General features: G+C 37.5%; 1 protein-coding gene and 1 long non-coding RNA gene across 5 annotated transcripts; one reads left to right on the forward strand and one right to left on the reverse strand.

Moving 5' to 3' along the window:
- Positions 1 to 221: 221 nt before the first annotated feature.
- Positions 222 to 1,181, reverse strand: LOC145509475 (uncharacterized). The gene is made up of 2 exons (XR_014056107.1): positions 675 to 1,181; positions 222 to 447 (listed from the first exon to the last, which is right to left on the reverse strand). It is a non-coding gene; the product is annotated as an uncharacterized LOC145509475 (long non-coding RNA).
- IZUMO3 (IZUMO family member 3) lies at positions 901 to 4,096 on the forward strand. 4 transcript variants are annotated; one of them, XM_081498093.1, is made up of 7 exons: positions 901 to 1,378; positions 1,515 to 1,589; positions 1,736 to 1,825; positions 2,042 to 2,059; positions 2,494 to 2,574; positions 2,976 to 3,066; positions 3,380 to 4,096. In XM_081498093.1, exons 1-7 carry the CDS (start codon positions 1,147 to 1,149, stop codon positions 3,513 to 3,515), a joined length of 723 nt encoding a protein of 240 aa, XP_081354219.1. In that variant the 5' UTR covers positions 901 to 1,146; the 3' UTR covers positions 3,516 to 4,096. The 4 variants fall into 4 exon arrangements, with proteins under 4 accessions (XP_081354219.1, XP_081354229.1, XP_081354235.1 ...); XM_081498103.1 differs by lacking the exon at positions 2,042 to 2,059 and having other exon boundaries at positions 1,736 to 1,837; XM_081498109.1 differs by lacking the exon at positions 2,042 to 2,059.
- The last annotated feature ends 13,780 nt before the right edge of the window (positions 4,097 to 17,876 follow it).

Raw genomic sequence — 17,876 nt, forward strand, 5'->3', positions numbered from 1 at the left:
GTAGTTCTTTTAACTTCCTTCACAATCTTCTACTCCAGGACTTTGCCATACCTTAGGTTTCAAGTCTACCACCAACCTTTGAGGATCCCAGGGTTTCCTAGTTTCCAGGGAGTCACAGCCATACATGCAATATATTAGAAAAGAGGTAACTAGTACTCTGGTAAGTCTGCAAAGCAACATTAATTTCTTCATATGAGAAAGAAAATTCTTATTCAAAAAGCTTTACATCAATGGAAAAACATGTTTATTAGGTCATTTTCCATGGAAATGGCTGGAGAACACAGCCCATGGTAATTGTGGTTATATTCTTATAAGTGTATATTCTTATACACTTCATCACCAGCACATTCAAAAGGTGCCTGTTAAAAGACCATGAATTTTACTGGAGTCTCACTTATCACCATGTATTCCTCAACTGATGCTTCTAGTCTTCTGGTTCCAGGATCTCTAAAAGAAGAATTGTATATAAAAAGGATACATAGCGTGGCTGGAGAAATATTCCTGCAGACAAATGTAGTCTAAATTTCTGAGAAATTATCAATTGTATCAAAACCATCATTATCAATGATAATTATATATAGACTCCCATTTCAATTTTCAACAATAATTTTCAACAATACTGCTACCATAAAGGACTGGGGCCCCAAGTAAATCAATATTCTGGGTTTTCTTACCTCTTCTATTAAAGCAGAGCTTGGGTTAAACAAACTAAGGTCCTAAGATATCTCTTTCAACATCCACTGATATTAAGATTCTACTTAAATGATCAGGAGGGGTGTGGGAATTTACTAAGAATACAAGTAAGAGAAAGGGTTAGCGACTGTTTTCCGAGCTGTCTCCCTGCACAGAACTCTGCTTGTGTGAGCTCAAGACCTCTCTCTCATTCTGGGTTCCACACTCAGAACTCAGGTATCTACTCCCCAGCTAGTAGTTCCCTCTCTCTGAAATGAAGGACAAAAGTCAGAAAACCACCAAAGATCCTTAGAAAAATGAGATTGCCTAGAAGTGGGATGGAAACAGAGGGAAAGGTGGAGTCAGAGTACCCAAGACAAGGCTCTCGTTGCTGGAGTTTTGAAGGAAAGGGAACTAGGTGAACCAGTTGCCAGGACAACCTGCTGTTGGGGCAAGGGCAGTCGGGGCAACGATATGGGAGACCTGCGGCTGCTCCTGCTCCTGCCTCTGTCCCTGGCAGCCTTCCATGGGGTCAAAGGCTGTTTGGAATGTGACCCCAAATTCATCGAGGAAGTTAAATCCTTGCTTGGAAAGCTGGTACCCCCAGAAGTCCCTGGCCGAATTCATCTGCTTGAACGGCAGATGAAGGAGATGATCCGTTTAAGCTTCAAGGTCTCCCACAGGGACAAGATGCTTCGGGTGCTGGGTGAGGGAAGCCTAAGCCCCTAAGAATTTGGGGAGCTAAAAGGAGAAGGGAGGTAGGGAAGAGAGTACCTGGGGCCACGTAATTTCCTCCATAAATGTGATTAACCCCCACAAGTTCCTCCACCCCTCCTCTCTAGCTGTTCAAAAGGTTGTCAATTTGAGAACATGGTTGAAGAACGAACTTGATAATCTGAGCAAGGAAACATGGAAAGGTGAGGTACTGTTTCAATGTTAAAAGAATGTTGCCCAAGCAAGTATGAGAACAATTCACTGTGGAAAACAAGGCAAAACAATTAGGATTAAATTATGAAGGGAAAGTCCACCCCTCTTTTCTGATGTCCATTCCACCCCTTTTCAGGTGTCTTTATCCTTCAAGGCAGGCTTCTCAATATCCGCAAAAACCTGGACTCCAAACTGGAAAAACTATTAAAGAAATTCTCTGAAGTTGGTAATATCAGATGTATATCTAACACCACTGAAATTATGTGAAAGGAATAGGAAATGAGGGGTGAGAGGAGGAATAGGGATTCCCATTAAAATAATCCAGAATGGGTGGAGGGGTGTATGTAAGGTAATGGGTAACCAAACAAAGATTACTTGAGTATAAGTATGACAAACTTTAAGTTGATTCTAAGCTCATTAGATCTTTCTGATTCTCTTTTAGCTTGTTCTGAAGATTGTGGTAAGTACAGTATATGTCGTACCTTGAGGTTTCAGTGCATATTTTCCCATCTCCTTTATCTCCTTTACTTGTCACACTGAGAACATAATTCCTAAAGCTATCAGCTACAAGGGGCAATGTCAACGATCTGTGACAACAAAATCTAGCTTATGAAATCTCAATCACTCCATATAATTTGACTTACTCAGAGGCCTTCTATACCAGAGTTTTTAATCCATAGCCCCAACATAAGCTGAGGCATCACCTCCCCACTTCTTCCCAGAGATTGGGCTTATAGTTTTGATCCATCTCTAAAATTGACGGCTAGGGGAAGAAGAAAGTTACAACAATGTAACCAATGGAAATGCCCGAGATCTAATCCACACTGGTGTCTAAGCTAAGGAAACTCCATGCTGTGGCCCCCTTCCAACTATCTTTCTTTTTCTCTCCATCAGTCGTGACTGAAGGTCCTATCCTGGATTGTTGGACATGTCTTCGCATCACCACTCAATGTTTCAAGGGAGAATATTGTGAAGGTTACAAAGATTGTTGTGTGGCACTTTGAAAGGCCAGGGATCAAGGAGTATCTCACTGATCTAGTCAACAAATATTTGTTGATCACGTTCTATGAAGGTCATGCTAATGCTACAAATAAGAGTTAAGATGCTGGACAAAATTTGTGCCAGAATTATTGGGCACTGGGTCACTGAAGAGCTTAGAAATGAAAAGGTTGCTAAAGGTGGAGAAATTAGGCTAGCGGTAGTAGGGGAAAATTTTTTGTAGAGCCTAGGAGTCTAAGAAAGAGCAGAATAACCAGGGAACAGGCTATAAATGGTGAACAGAGCAATTTTTAAGGTTAAAAAGAGTCCTATGGATAAAGCTCTCAAGTTACTAATTTTCCCCTCCAGCTCACTTTTTTCCCCTTTTTTTCCTCCAGAGGAAGATCCAAAGAAGGCTGAGAATCGAGAAATTGGACTATTTCTGATATTATTAGCAGAAGGTGTAATATTGGGAGGTGTTTTGCTACTGTGAGTTTTCCTGCTTTCAAACATACACTGGGTCAAGCACTTCTTTAGCAAAGAGACTGCCCAATCTTTCCCCTTCTTCCAATGGAAATAAGGGGAAAGAAGTCATCTCAAACTTTGGGATATCCTACTAATGGGAATGAAACAGATAAAAGTTTGATGGGATAAAAGTTGGAACATAGGAAATGGAGGAAGTATGATGAAGTATGAGAAAAACGCTTGTAGAGGAATTCAAAAAAGGAAGAAAAAAATAGTTACAATTTTTTTAAAGAATTGGGCTACTAATACTTAAGTTGGGATTATCTTATTTCTCTAGATTCCATTTTTGCATCTCTCACCGGAGGAAAATGAAGGCAATACGAAGGTCATTAAAGAAATACTTGGAGAAGAAACTTGAAGAATTAATGGAGATAGCGGATGAGAAGGAGAAAGATTTCAGAGGCAGAAAATAAATACATAGACACAGGCAGGAGGTCTTTCGTAATTCTCTTATGTGTTGACTCAGAGTAGAAAACCAGGAATTAAGCTCTTTTGCAGTCATAAAGTCAAAGTATTCTAAAACTGAACTTAGTTTCTCTAGTAAAGATCCTTTCTGATATCCTGAGGGCAATGGAAGCAAACATTTTACTGGAAGTTGGACAGAAAGCAATGTCGGTATGTTGCAGTGCACATGAAAGATAATACACTGCATAATAACAAAGAACGAATGGTAATCTAAGATTCTACAGAAAAGGTAATAAAGACATAGTTTTCTTTCTCATTCTATCAGTCTAAGCATCCAAACAATGGACTTACTGTGTGTAACTATTACCAACAAAATTTTAAGTATGGTTTTGGTTCTTTTGTTTAAAAAGGCAAAATAAAAAAAGTGGAATCAATTTTCTGATATCCATTTAGGATAATGATGCAATAGATGAAAAGTTTATGCTTGCAGAACAGAACTTGTCATTTTTCTAAACCTGTTTTTTTCTATGATGTCAACCCATGCTCAACTTATTATAAATAAAGTTCCTTGTAATCACATTTTAAAAAAGAATGCATGGTTGGTAACTCTCATTAATGTCTTTAATCAAGATAACTTTCAAATGTCTAGGGTTGTTTTATTTCCATCTTTCCTTTAGTAACTGTTTCCATATTTATCAGTAGGTTCAATGCGGGAAATTTTTCTTTGACATTACATAGCATTTAATCTTCATCACGATATCACATACACACACACACACACACATACACACACACACACACACACACACACACACACACACACACACACACACACACACACACACACACACACACACACACACACACGTCCTGAGCTGAGATTTGTCCCAATCAATAAATCTATGTTCTATGATTGAGTTGGATATTGTCTTAGTCTAGTTGTTCTTATTGAACACTTCTAATGTGTATATTAAATCTTAATTAGTGTTTCACATCTACTATCAAATTGAACTCTCACAATAATCTTTTGAGTAATATTGTTATTGACCCCAGCACTATTAATGAGGAAACAGGAAAATATCTAACTCAAGGTCCCAAAACAAGTAATCTAGGCTATGACAAACCCCCCTGGTGGCTAACCTTACTCATACCATCTGATTGGAACTGACATCTATAACCATGAAGATAAACGGAAAGAAAGTGTGGGTTTATTGTCAACATATTCTTGATTACAGACAGTGGTGGCAAAACCTGGAATAAAACTGAGGCCTGGCTAACTCTAAAATACATGAACTTTCCACTCTATTTTGTTTTGTTCTATTCTGGAAGCTTATTTCAAAAGAATAACACCACAGTTTATCGGTAGGAAAATACATCCTGCTTCAGTGGTATATGTGTGCATACTCAGTTTCTCAGCTGTGTCTGATCCTCTGCAACCCTACGGTCTGTAGCCCACCAGGCTCCTTTGTCCATGGGATTTTCCAGGCAAGAATATTGGAATGGGTTACCATTTACTCCTCCAGGGGATCTTCCCTACACAGGGATTGAACCTGCACCTCCTGTCTCCCCCACACTGGCAGGTTGATTCCTTAGTGGTAGGGAGAAATAACTTGCAAATCTTTCACCCACTATAGATCTCTGAGTGTTTGTTTGTTGTTGTTGCTATATTAATGAAATATTGAATGAATCTGAATATATTTTAGGAAGACCTGAACATTAATATCTCTCAGTTTCTAAATTTGAACTTCCTGTTAAAAATTACAGGATAAGAGCATCATTGGCATCTATCATTTCCCAATGACTTAAGGTTCATCTCACCAAAAATTCTTGAAACATACTAACTTCATTCATGGTATTTATTAAATTACTGTGTTTATATTGTTCTCAGTTCAGTTCAATTCAGTTGCTCAGTCATGTTCGACTCTTTGCAACCCCATGGACTGCAGCACATCAGGCTCCCTATCCATCACCAACTCTCGGAGTTTACTCAAACTCATGTCCATAGATTTAGTGATGCCATCCAACCATCTCAACCTCTATCATCTGCTTCTCCTCCCGCCTTTAATCTTTCCCAGCATCTGGGTCTTTTCAAAAGAGTCAGTTTTCCACATCAGGTAGCCAAAGTACTGGAGTTTCAGCTTCACCATCAGTCCTTCCAATGAATATTCAGGACTGATTTCCTTTAGGATGGTCTGCTTGGATCTCCTTGTAGTCTAAGGGACTCCAAAAGTATTCTCCAACAAGACAGTTCAAAAGCATCAATTCTTCCGTGCTCAACTTTCTTTATGGTCCAACTCTCACATCCATACATGACTACTGAGAAAAACATAGTGCTGACTAGATGGACCTTTTTTGGCAAAATAACATCTCTGCTTTTTAAAATGCTGTCTAGGTTAGTCATCATTTTTCTTCCAAGGAGTAAGCATCTTTTAATTTCATGGCTGCAGCCACCATCTGCAGTGATTTTGGAGCCAAAAAATAGTCTCTCACTGTTTCCACTGCTTCCCCATCTATTTGTCATGAAGTGATGGGACCAGATGCCATGATCTTAGTTTTCTGAATGTTGAGATTTAAGCCAACTTCTTCACTCTCCTCTTTCACTTTCATCATAGGCTCTTTAGTTCTTTGCTTTCTGCCATAGGGTGGTATCATCTGCATATCTAAGGTTATTGATATTTCTCCTGGCAGTCATGATTCCAGCTTATGCTTCATCCAGCCAGGCATTTCACATGATGTACTGTGCATAAAAGTTAAATAATTAGGGTGACAATATACAACCTTGACCTACTTCTTTCCCAATTTGGAACCAGTCTGTTGTTCCATGTCCAGTTCTAACTGTTGCTTCCTGACCTGTATACAGGTTTCTCAAGAGGCAGGTCAGGTGGTCTGCTATTTCCATCTCTTTAAGAATTTTCTGCAGTTTGTTCTGATCCACAGAGTCAAAGGCTTTGGCATAGTCAGTAAAGCAGAAGTAGATGTTTTTCTGGAATTCACTTGCTTTTTCAATAATCCAACAGATGTTGGCAATTTGGTCTCTGGTTCCTCTGCCTTTTCTAAATCCAGCTTGAACATCTAGAAGTTCACAGTTCACAGACTGTTGAAGCCTGGCTTGGAGAATTTTGAGCAATACTTTGCTAGAGTGTGAGATGAGTGCAGTTGTGTAGTAGTTTCAGCATTTTTTAGCATTGCCTTTCTTTGGAATTGGAATGAAAACTAACCTTTTCCAGTCCTGTGGCCACTGTTGAGTTTTCCAAATGAGCTGGCATATTGAGTGCAGTACTGTGATAGCATCATCTTTTAGCATTTGAAGTAGCTCAACTGGAATTCCATCACCTGCACTAGCTTTGTTTGTAATGCTGCTTCCTAAGTGCCACTTGACTTGCATTCCAGGATGTCTGGCTCTAGGCAACTGATCACATCATCGTGATTATCTGAGTTGTGAAGATCTTTTTTTGATAGTTCTTCTGTGTATTCTTGCCACCTGTTCTTAATATCTTCTGCTTTTGTTAGGTCCATGTCATTTGTGTCCTTTATTGTGCCCATCTTTGCATGAAATGTTCCCTTGGTATCTCTAATTTTCTTGAAGAAATCTCTAGTCTTTCACATTCTATTGTTTTCTTCTATTTCTTTGCATAGATCACTGAGGAAGGCTTTTCATTATAGAAAATTCTATTAATAGGGTAACATAGTTGCCAAATTTTGTGTGTTTTCATGTTTGTTTGCTTCAGTACAGCTTTTAAATTTCTTGTTGTTCCCTTCCGCTCCTCTTCTATTCCATTCTCATTACTCTCTTCTAGAAAACCTTGCTTAACAGGATATATCTTTCATTATTTTATCGAAACCTAATTGGTTATGAGCAAACAGATACACACACATACATATAAATACATTTACACATGTAATTGCTTGCTATTAAGAATTATGCATACTTATGCATATTGATTTTCATAGTTACATATTTTGTGACAATTAAGCTAACTGATCTCAAAGTCTATTCACATTTTGATGGTTGTGCACAATACCATAGTGTGATGGTGCCATAATTATTCTAACATTCCTCTATTTTGGGTATTCTCTTCATTAGCTTTTTTTTTTAGTCACTGTAAATAATGCTACTTTAAACACTCATGCAATAAATATCTACTTACTGATTCTCCCATTTGTAAGAGAGGATGTTACAGAACTGGAATATCTAAAGTGAAAGTTATATGTTCTTCATCAGAGTCTGCCCACATATCCCCATCCCAACTTACAGAACCCAATTCTTTCTTAATTTAATGCCCTCACTTACACAGTAGTCACCTTACAAGGCTGGTATTCAACTTGCATTATAATTCGGCCAATAGAAGGATAAGGTCCTGTGTTTTATTTTCAGCAATTTCAACCCTGCACCTATAGGAGATAAGGTTCTTCCTCAGAGTACAGCAAGAAGCTTCTAGGTCATATATGTGGGGTCATAGCTGAGAATTTGAATCCCAGAGTTCATCCTTGAGCACTGTGTCCAGTAAAATAAAATGACCAATCAACATCATCACATTCCTTAGTTTTTAAAAAATGTTTGAAAGTATCATATACTGAATCACCCAACTTACTTCTTATAATTGATTGATTAACAGTATCCAATGGAGATACTTTATATAACACTATAAACAGTTCATGCCAAGTACTGTCAGTGCTCTCCTTAGTACTGGCAGTAAGTTATCAGCATCTTTAAATCTAATAGGACTAGAAAGTCAATTCAAAAAACTCAAAACCAATTCTGAAAACCCATCTTTAAAATTATATTCCTCTAGAACTACCCTTAACAACAAAATCTGCATTAGTCTGGGTTCTTCAGAGGAACAGAACCAAAAAGATAGATCAATAGACAGACAGAAAATTTAAGAAGATTTATTATAGGAATTGGCTCATACTATTACAGATTCTGAGATAATGCCATCATATACAGTCTGCAAGTCGGAGACCCAGTGTCATAACTTACTTAGAGTTGAATGTTTGAGAACCAGGAGGAACTTGGTTCAAGAGTTGGAAAGCCCAAGAACCCAGGAGATCCCCTGGCTGAGGGGAGGAAATAACAGATGTCACAGTCTGTTGATTTTGTGTGTGTGTGTGTGTGTGTGTGTGTGCGCGCGCGCGCGCACGCGTGCGCACGTGTGTGTGTGTGGTGTGAGAGAGAGAGATGGAAAGAGGGAGGAGGGAGGGAGGAAGGGAGAAAATGTGCCTTTCTTCCACCAGGGCCCTCAATGGATTGAATGATGCCACATACTTTGGTGAGGACAGATATTCTTTACTTAGTCTACTGATTTAAATGTTAATCTCTTCCAAAAACACCCTGTCAGAAAACCCAGGAACAATGTTTTGCCAGCTATCTGGGCTTCCCTTAGTCTAGTAAGGTTGAACACATAACAATAATAATCACAAAACATTACTTATCAAATCTTGTGAAAGTGGCTAATTATATGCATTTGAGACTAACTTTCTATTCATATATCATAAAGAAAGAATATAAAAACACTGATAGGGCATTCTAAGTAGCTAGGAAAAGAACAAAGTAAACTCAAAACATGTACAAAGAGGGAAGTTAGACTGTATCTGAATGAAACAAAAGGCAGAAATTAAAGAGATAATACCTGATGCTAATAAAAGTCTTCATCCAAACACATAACAAAATTTTTAGAAGATACGTTAAAAAGTTAGAAATAAGAGAATCAAAACTATAGACAGAATTTATTTTTATCTTAAGAGACTCTTTAAAACAACTAAATGGCAATAACATACAAAACTTAGATGAAATAGATATTTTAATAAAAGCACAAATTGACAATATTGACAAAGAAAGAAAAAAATAACCAGGTTGCCAAAGTTATTTAAATAAATTTAAAAACAATATCAACACTACTGAAAAATGTTTAAGGAAAAACCTGAAATGAGATATAACATGCTGCCTTTGATTTTTACCGAAATGGTGAAACTCTGATTTCCTCCCACCTTAAGTGCATGATGCTTGGTTGTTTCCTTCACTAAAGTAAGTAATTGGTTGTTGCTGCTAAGTCATGTCCAGCTCTTTTGTGACCCCATGGACTGTAGCCCACCAAGCTCCTCTGTCCATGGATTTCCAAGACAAGAATACTGGAGTGGGTTGCCATTTCCTTCCCCAAGGGATCTTCCACACCCAGGGATTAAACCTTCATCTCCTGTATTGGCAGGTGGATTATTTACTGCTGAATCCCCAGGGAAATTCAAAGAAATACAGAAGGACAAACAGTTTTGAAGAAAAGGGCTGAAATTCAGTTTTGAAAGTATCAACTTTGTTGGGGTCAAAAGCAGACATCTATTCAGTGTTTGGATTTATATATATGAACATAACAATAAGATCAAAGCTAATGAAACACATTTCAAAGTACTTGAACAAAGTAAATAGTGAACCTGAAAATATGACTGATAAGATCATCCAGATAAAAAGGTAGAGAAGTGATGAAAACCAAGGATAGAATACCAAAGATCCCTGCATGATAGTAAAATTAAAATACAGCTCTAAGTGGGCTAAGAGAAGCAGTCAGCAATTATTATGTTATTAAGACATCTATAATATTCAGATACAATATTAAAATGCCTAAAAATCCAACCTGTTTCTATAGTCTTACTCCTTGGAAAACTTTTGAGATGCTGACTTTGGGCTGAATTCCCATCAGCTATGACTATGTGTTTCAAATTTCTGACCCTTCCATCTGCACGATTTACTGAAACTACTTTATAATATAGATCCACAGTCTGTTATCATTTCTAGAATCATGAACACAAGGAGAGGCTGGTTGTTTGTGATTTTATGTGTTTATAATATGATGAAATAAAGATTATCTAACTGAATTATATGTTCATATACTAGGGAAGGTCCTATGGTACTTGTTTTCAAGTGTAAAATACAAAATTAATTGCTTACAATCCCAATTTAAGCTTGTTGTTGTGCAGTCTCTAAGTGTGTCTGACTCTTTGTGATCTCATGGACTGAAGCACACCAGGTCTCCCTGTCCCTTACTATATCCTGGAGTTTGCCCAAGTTCATGTCCATTCAATCAGTGATGGGTCAATTTAAGTTTGAGCTAACCGTTAATATTTTTTTAAAGGATCTGTAAAATCACCTTTTCAACAAGCAAATTCTCAACTCAAACCTCATTTATAGCTTAGTGAAACAATACAAATCATTTTATTACTGCAACAATTATACTTTAAGAACTAACACAATCCAATGTCCTGATGTCAACCCTACATGAGTTTATTTTGAACATTTCCCAAGGATACACAAATCATTAGGGGAACGTATTTCTTTGAGTCTGCCAACCTGATGCAGATGGTACAATTTCTGATGCTTCACTATTCTTTCAGGTTCCCTATTAAGAATCAGTATTTTCTAAGGTTTTTTTTTTTTTTTTTTTTTTTTTTTAGGAAAAAGAGGTCAGAACTTTTGCTGAATGAAAATTCAATAATAAATTTTTTTCTGGAGATAACATTAAAAGATGGTGGCCAATCAAATTAAGTTATAATTAAAACATAAATTATTAGAATATAAAAAATAAAAGCCAACTAACAGGATAAATCAGTAGCTGGGTTAACACCAGAAGTTTCTTTTTTTTTTTTTATTTTATAAATTTATTTATTTTAGTTGGGGGCTAATTACTTTACAATATTGTAATAGTTTCAAATAATGTAATAATTTCCATTTATTAATAGTCTTTCTAACTTCACTCCCTTACTTCATGACTCAAAGGGAGGTTGTACCTTCTTCCACCTGAGGCAAATGTTTTCTTTAGGATTTACATTTCCTTGATCTGCAGCCTCTTCTGGAATATTCTTTCATTATTTATCTCCCATCATTTATCTCCCTTCTCTTCTTCAATACTAGGTCTTTACTCAGTGTCTATTACTATATATTAAAGCCTCTTTTCTTCATCTTTTGTCTACTTCTAATCTCCATGCCAAACTTCTTAAAAAAAGCATTATTTCTTTACTCTTGCCTTCCCCTCAATTTACCACAATCTACATTTTGCTCCTCACCACCAAATGGAAATTGCTCTACAGTTGTCACTGATCCCTCATTTGTTACAGTCAGTTTTCTTTAGTCTACAATGGAATAATTTATTTATATAGAATTAAGAAAATCTTAACAGAAAAACAAAATGCATGACTTAGGTCATCAAGTACAACTTGTTTGGGTTTCAACCAAAAGGAAAAAGAGAACTCATCTTTGTAGCCCCAGAAAAATAAAAATAAAATCTACCAAAAAAAGAGTTCTCTTTATTCCTCAAGTTGCTTGTCAATTCTAAGACTTACCAGAGTGCTAATGATTTCCTTCTTAAAGTACCCCTCTGTACTTGGCAGGTTTTGTTATGTCAAAGGTTTTGTTCCTATTTTTAAAACCATGTTTTAGTTGGTTTGGTGGAAGAGGGAGGTCTCCTCTTCCTCATCTGCCTACTTATTTAGAAATTGAACAACAGAGAACTGATTCAGTTTTCTTCTTACTCCATACCTGTAGAATCTCATCCACTCATGTGACTTTAAACATCATTTAGTAATTGCATCTCCAAATTCTTAGACAGTTATTTGCCCTCCCCAAGTCCTCCAAGTCAATTTCTGAATACATACTGGATATATCTATCTAGACCTAAAATATAAATTTTAAACTCAGCATGGCTAGAGCTGAACTAATTATCTGAACCGTTTCTGATTCTATGCAATTTATCCTTATCCAGAATGTCCTTTAGTCCTCCTGAAGAAAATATGTGTTGCATGTAGATTATAGACAAACTAGTTTACTGAGCTTTTTTATAATTACCTTCTCACAGATCCCACAAAATTACTTTAAATCATTTTTTGTTTAGAGGAGGCTCAGCAAGTTTAATTTCTTCTAAGTGGTGACTTGGTAAGCGGAGGAGCCAGGATTCAAATCCCAAATCTGAAGCCTTTGCACTAGCCGGCACTGGCTCCATGGATACCGTATATTACCCAAAAGGTAGAAATCTCAATGTATTCTGGAATCCTCTCTCTTTCATCTATTCCAGGCAGTCTCTTCAATTAGCATTGATTTTTACTCCTAAATATCTCTTAAATCACCCAAGCTACTGCTGCAGTTGAAGCCCTTCCCTCCTGTCTAAGGGCTTATCACAATGGCTTTCTAATCAGCCTCCTGAGTCCAGCCTCTCGAAAAACCAAAGCCATCCTTCCTTTTGCAATCAGAACAATCAGTCTTGAAACACAAATTTATTTCAAACTTCTAAGTAAAGTACTCCAATGACTCTTCCACTCCTAAAAGTATAAGCTTCTTCATACAACATTCTACATGGCTAAAATTTTACCATCCGACTCTATATAATCTCACCTTTGGCAAAATGCATTCCTAGGCCTTCCTCTCTACCTAGGGTCTGTCAAACATACTTGGCTTTTTCATCCTCCTAGCCAATACTTGCTCAGTTCTTTTCTTGATTGCCTGGTAGTCTTCCCCAGCCTTCAAAACCAACATCTAAAATCATCCCATAAAGCCTTTTCTGAGATGGTCAGACAGCATTAATTACTCACAACCTTCAGGATCCATTAATACTCTTTTGCTTCTATAAAGCACTTTTCACAAAGGACAGCTATTACAGGTTTTCATGTCTCTTTCCTAGACATGAAATCCCCAGGAACAGGGACTATGCTATCTTCATATTCCCATGATATCCCATATTCCCCATGCTATCTTCATATTCCCAACTTCTAGCAATGTATCACAAAATTGCATCAGCTTAAATGCCCCTTAACTGAGGAATTTCATATAAGTATGAATCAATGTCTGGTTCCAAAAGGTTAGAAATCATGTTTATTTGTTCACAGAGATCAATTGTTAACAAGTGATACTAAAAACTGAATATTAGCTAGATGAAAATATAAATATGTAAATTGATGAATGCTATTATTTGAAACTGCATAAAACTGGCTTAAGACTCAACATTTAAAAAACTAAGATCATAGCATTGGGTCCCATCACTTCCTGACAAACAGAAGGGGAAAAGGTGGAAGCTCTGACAAATTTCCTCTTCTTCAGCTCTAAACACACTGTGGATAGTGACTGCAGCCATGAAATTAGAAGAAAATTGCTTCTTGGCAGAAAAGCCATGACAAACCTAGACAGTGTATTAAAAAGCAGAGACATTACTTTGCTGACAAAGGTCAGTACAGTCAACGCTATAGTCTTTTCAGTAGTCATGTATGGATGTGAGAACTGGACCCTAAAGAAGGCAGAACACCAAAGAATTGATGCTTTTGAACTGTGGTCCTGTAGAAGACTCTTGAGAGTCCCTTAGACAGCAAGGAGATCAAACCACCAGTCAAACCTAAAGGAAATCAACCCTGAATACTGGAAGGACTGACGCTGAAGCTGAAGATCCAAAACTTTGGCCACCTGATGTGAACAGCTGACTCATTGGAGAAGACCCTGATGCTGGGAAAGATTGAAGGCAGAAGGAGGAGGGCAACAGAGGATGAGATGGTTGGATAGCATCACTAATTCAATGGACATGAATTTGGGCAAACTCTGGGAGGTGGTGAAGGACAGGGAAACCTGGTGTGCTACAATCCATGGGGTTATGAGGAGTTGGACATGACATGGTAACTAAACGACAACAACAATGCACTAGGTATTCTTAATACTACCATATATACTTAGTCTGTTATATTGTCTGAGGAAGACTCAGTGCATATCTTTAAAAGCCCTTGTAACTTGATGGCCAACACTGCCATGAAATACTGGCTACATGAACACTGTTTGGAGCTAATACATTCCATGGAACTCAGGTCAAATTGGAGTAAGCACTAAGTTCCCAAATCAAGTATACAGGTTCCTAGCATGAAACTGAGCTCAAGGGCACCTATAGGAAGTTCACAGCAGTTCCATTTATACCTAAGGGGAGCTCAATGGGCTTTGTCCCACCAGCCTGTCTTACTGCCGACTGGACCAGAAATCTGAAGAACTCTCAAACTTTCTAATAGTCTCCAAGACTTTTGGCATTGATCTAAATTGGGAACTTATCTCAGAGATCAGGAGACTGCAGCATATTCCCCTGAGTTATCCTGATTATAGGGATAAGGTGGGAGTTGGGTAAGGGGCAGTAGAGACATTAATATTTAATTACCTAATGATGTTAGTATTAATAAACACAGAAGGTTCTGGAACGTTACCCTGAGCATTTGCTTTTCCTAACTTCAACATGCATATTTTAATTTTTCAACTCACCTAAAAATAGGTTGCAGAAAGACTGAGTAAAACTACAGTAGTGAGAGTAAAGCCAGAGAATGGAAGTAAATTTCTGAGGAATAGAAGAACGACATTTTGCCCTCTACTTCATCTCAAGGAGCTTACATAACTTCAGGTTCTTGGGTTTGCATTCCCAGATTCAGCACTACTAAAATCACCAACTAATATTACATCTGCTTGCACATGTAATATTACAGAGAAAACAAATACAAATGACTTCCAATCACAGGGCAGCACTGGCAGGTAGGCATGTTTGTCAAGCATCAACTTTGGACCATTATGGGCTTTCTGTGAGGCAGAGGTATTCCTACCTAACAAGGCTTCATCATTCTGCCTGATGAGGTAGCCCTTCATGATTTCTGCTGAAAGTACTAATAATCACGGGCTCTTCAGACTCAGAATTCATATTTTCTTTTTCATCCACACTCTTTTTATCTTACTAATAGTGTCAGAAAATGTTCAACAAGATTTTTATAGTGAATAAAATACTTCCTGATTTTATCTTTGGCACTTTGGAAATCTATGTGAATAATACTTTCAGGCCAATAGGGCATCACTTATTAAGTTGTTGTTTCTATAACTGATAACCTCAGTTATCAGTTCTTGGCTATGAAAACAGTCCAAAGAGAGTTCAAATAAAAGGTTGAAAAATATTAAACACAGAGTTTGTGATGCAGTGCTTATTAAGACATACTGAACCCTGTAGAAAAACTGGCTGCATTTCCTTGAAAGAAAATGCAAGGGAAATTTATAGTCATTATCTCTGGGTGGTGTAGGTTACCACTGATTATTATTTTCTCTCTCTCTTTTTTCTTTTTGCTTGTTGGTGTTTCTGATTTTTCTGCAATGAGCTTGCATGTTACTTATGTAGGGAGAAAGGCTATTTGACTTAAACTTGAGGGCAATAGGACTTCCAAAGCAAACATAGCTTAATACAATTTGTTACAAACTCTCCAATGAAATAATTCAATCCAGTACTTATTTTATGAAATAGATTTTCATAACAAAGTAGCCCGGGTTACTGCTTCATTAAATTTCTACCCGTGGAAATGAAATTTGGTTTAACATTCTTTTTCTTATCCTATAATTCTAATATATTTTGTCTCAAAAGCTTATTGGGGCAAAATTCTTCCAACGACTGTATGTAATGTACTCGATACCATGTGGGAGGCTTAAAAGGAGATGGAGTGCAGTGACATTTTTAAAAATAAAAATGGTATTAAAATTATTATTACTAAAGCAACAACCTATTTATCATTGATGTGTGTGTTTAGTTGCTCAGTCACGTCTGACTCTTTGCAACCCTGTGGAATGTAGCCCACCAGGTTCCTCTATTTTTTCAAGACAGAATACTAGACTGGGTTGCCATTTACTACTCCAGAGGATCTTTCCAACCCACGGATTGAACCCGCATCACCTGTATCTCCTGCACTGCAGGGGGATTCTTTACCTGCTAAGCCACAAGGGAAGCCCTTATATTGATAATAAGGCTGCAAAAAATTGAAGTCATGTTTTTAATTCTAAGCTATGAGCCAGCTGAGGCATTACTCACTACTCATCTGCTAACACTAAGGTCAGTAAGGACCTGCTTCTCTTTTGTTTGCCACCTACTCTTACTATCTTGTCATTAGATTCTCACTTTTGCAACCCGATCCCATTTCTGATCTCAATATCACAAGGTAATTCCCATGAGCTTTCCTCTTTGTTTTAGACAGCACTGTCTAATAGAAATAGAATGTAAATAAGTGAATATCAGCATTTTAGGAATCAGTGAACTAAAATGGATGGGACTGGATGAATTTAATTCAGATGACCAATATATCTACTACTGTGGACAAGAATCCCTTAGAAGAAATGGAGCAGCCCTCACAGTCAACAAAAGAGCCTGAAATGCAGTACTAGGATGCAGTCTCAAAAATGACATAATGATCTCAGTTCATTTCCAAGACAAATCATTCAACATCACAATAATCCACATCTATGCCCAACCACTAATGTGGAAGAAGCTGAAATTTACTGGTTCTATGAAGATCTACAACACCTTCTAGAACTAACACCAGAAAAATATGTCCTTTTCATCACAGGGGACTGGAAAAATAAAAAAATAGCAAGACACCTGGAGTAACAGGCAAGTTTGGCCTTTGAGTAAAAAATGAAGCAGGGCAAAGGCTAAAAGTTTTGCCAAGAGAATGCATTGATCATAGCAAAAAACCCTCTTCCAACAACACAAGAGACAACCCTACACATGGACATCACCAGATGGTGGTCAATACTGAAATAAGATCAATTATATTCTTTGTAGCCAAAGATAGAGAAGCTCTATACAGTAAGCAAAAACAAGACTGGGAGTGGACTGTGGCTCAGATCATGAACTCCTTATTGTAAAATTCAGACTGAAATTGAAGAAAGTAGGGAAAAGCAGTAGACCATGGAGGTATGCCCTAAATCAAAACCCTTGTGATTATACAGCAGAAGCAACAAATAGATTCAAGGGATTAGATCTGATGGACACAGTGCCTGAAGAACTGTGGAGGCAGTGATCAAAACCATCCCCAAGAAGAAGAAATGCAAAAATACAAAATGGTGGTCTGAGGAGGCCTTACAAATAGCTGAGAAGAGAAGTGAAAACCAAAGGAGAAAAAGAAAGATATATCCATCTGAATGCAGAGTTCCAGAGAATAGCAAGGAGAGATAAGAAAGCCTGCTTAAGTGAACAATGCAAAGAAATAGAGGAAAAAGATAGAATGGGAAAGATTAGAGATTCTCATCAAGAAAATCAGAGATAGCAAGGGAACATTTCATGCAAAGAGGGGCACAATAAAGGACAAAAATGGTATGGACCTAACAGAAGCAGAAGAACTTAAAAAGAGGTGGCAAGAATACACAGAAGAACTGTACTAAAAAGGGCTTAATGACCCAGATAACCACAATGGTGTGGGGTCACTCACCAGAACCAGACATTCTGGAGTGTAGAGTCAAGTTGGCCTTAGGAAGCATTACTACAAACAAAGCTTGTTAAGGTGATAGAATTCCAGCTGAGCTATTTCAAATCCTAACAGATGATGCTGTTAAAGTGCTGCATTCC

The sequence above is a fragment of the Giraffa tippelskirchi genome, chromosome 1 (genome assembly GCF_054371585.1).
Source record: "Giraffa tippelskirchi isolate mGirTip1 chromosome 1, T2T-mGirTip1v1.2.pri, whole genome shotgun sequence".
In the NCBI taxonomy this organism is placed as follows: domain Eukaryota; kingdom Metazoa; phylum Chordata; class Mammalia; order Artiodactyla; family Giraffidae; genus Giraffa; species Giraffa tippelskirchi.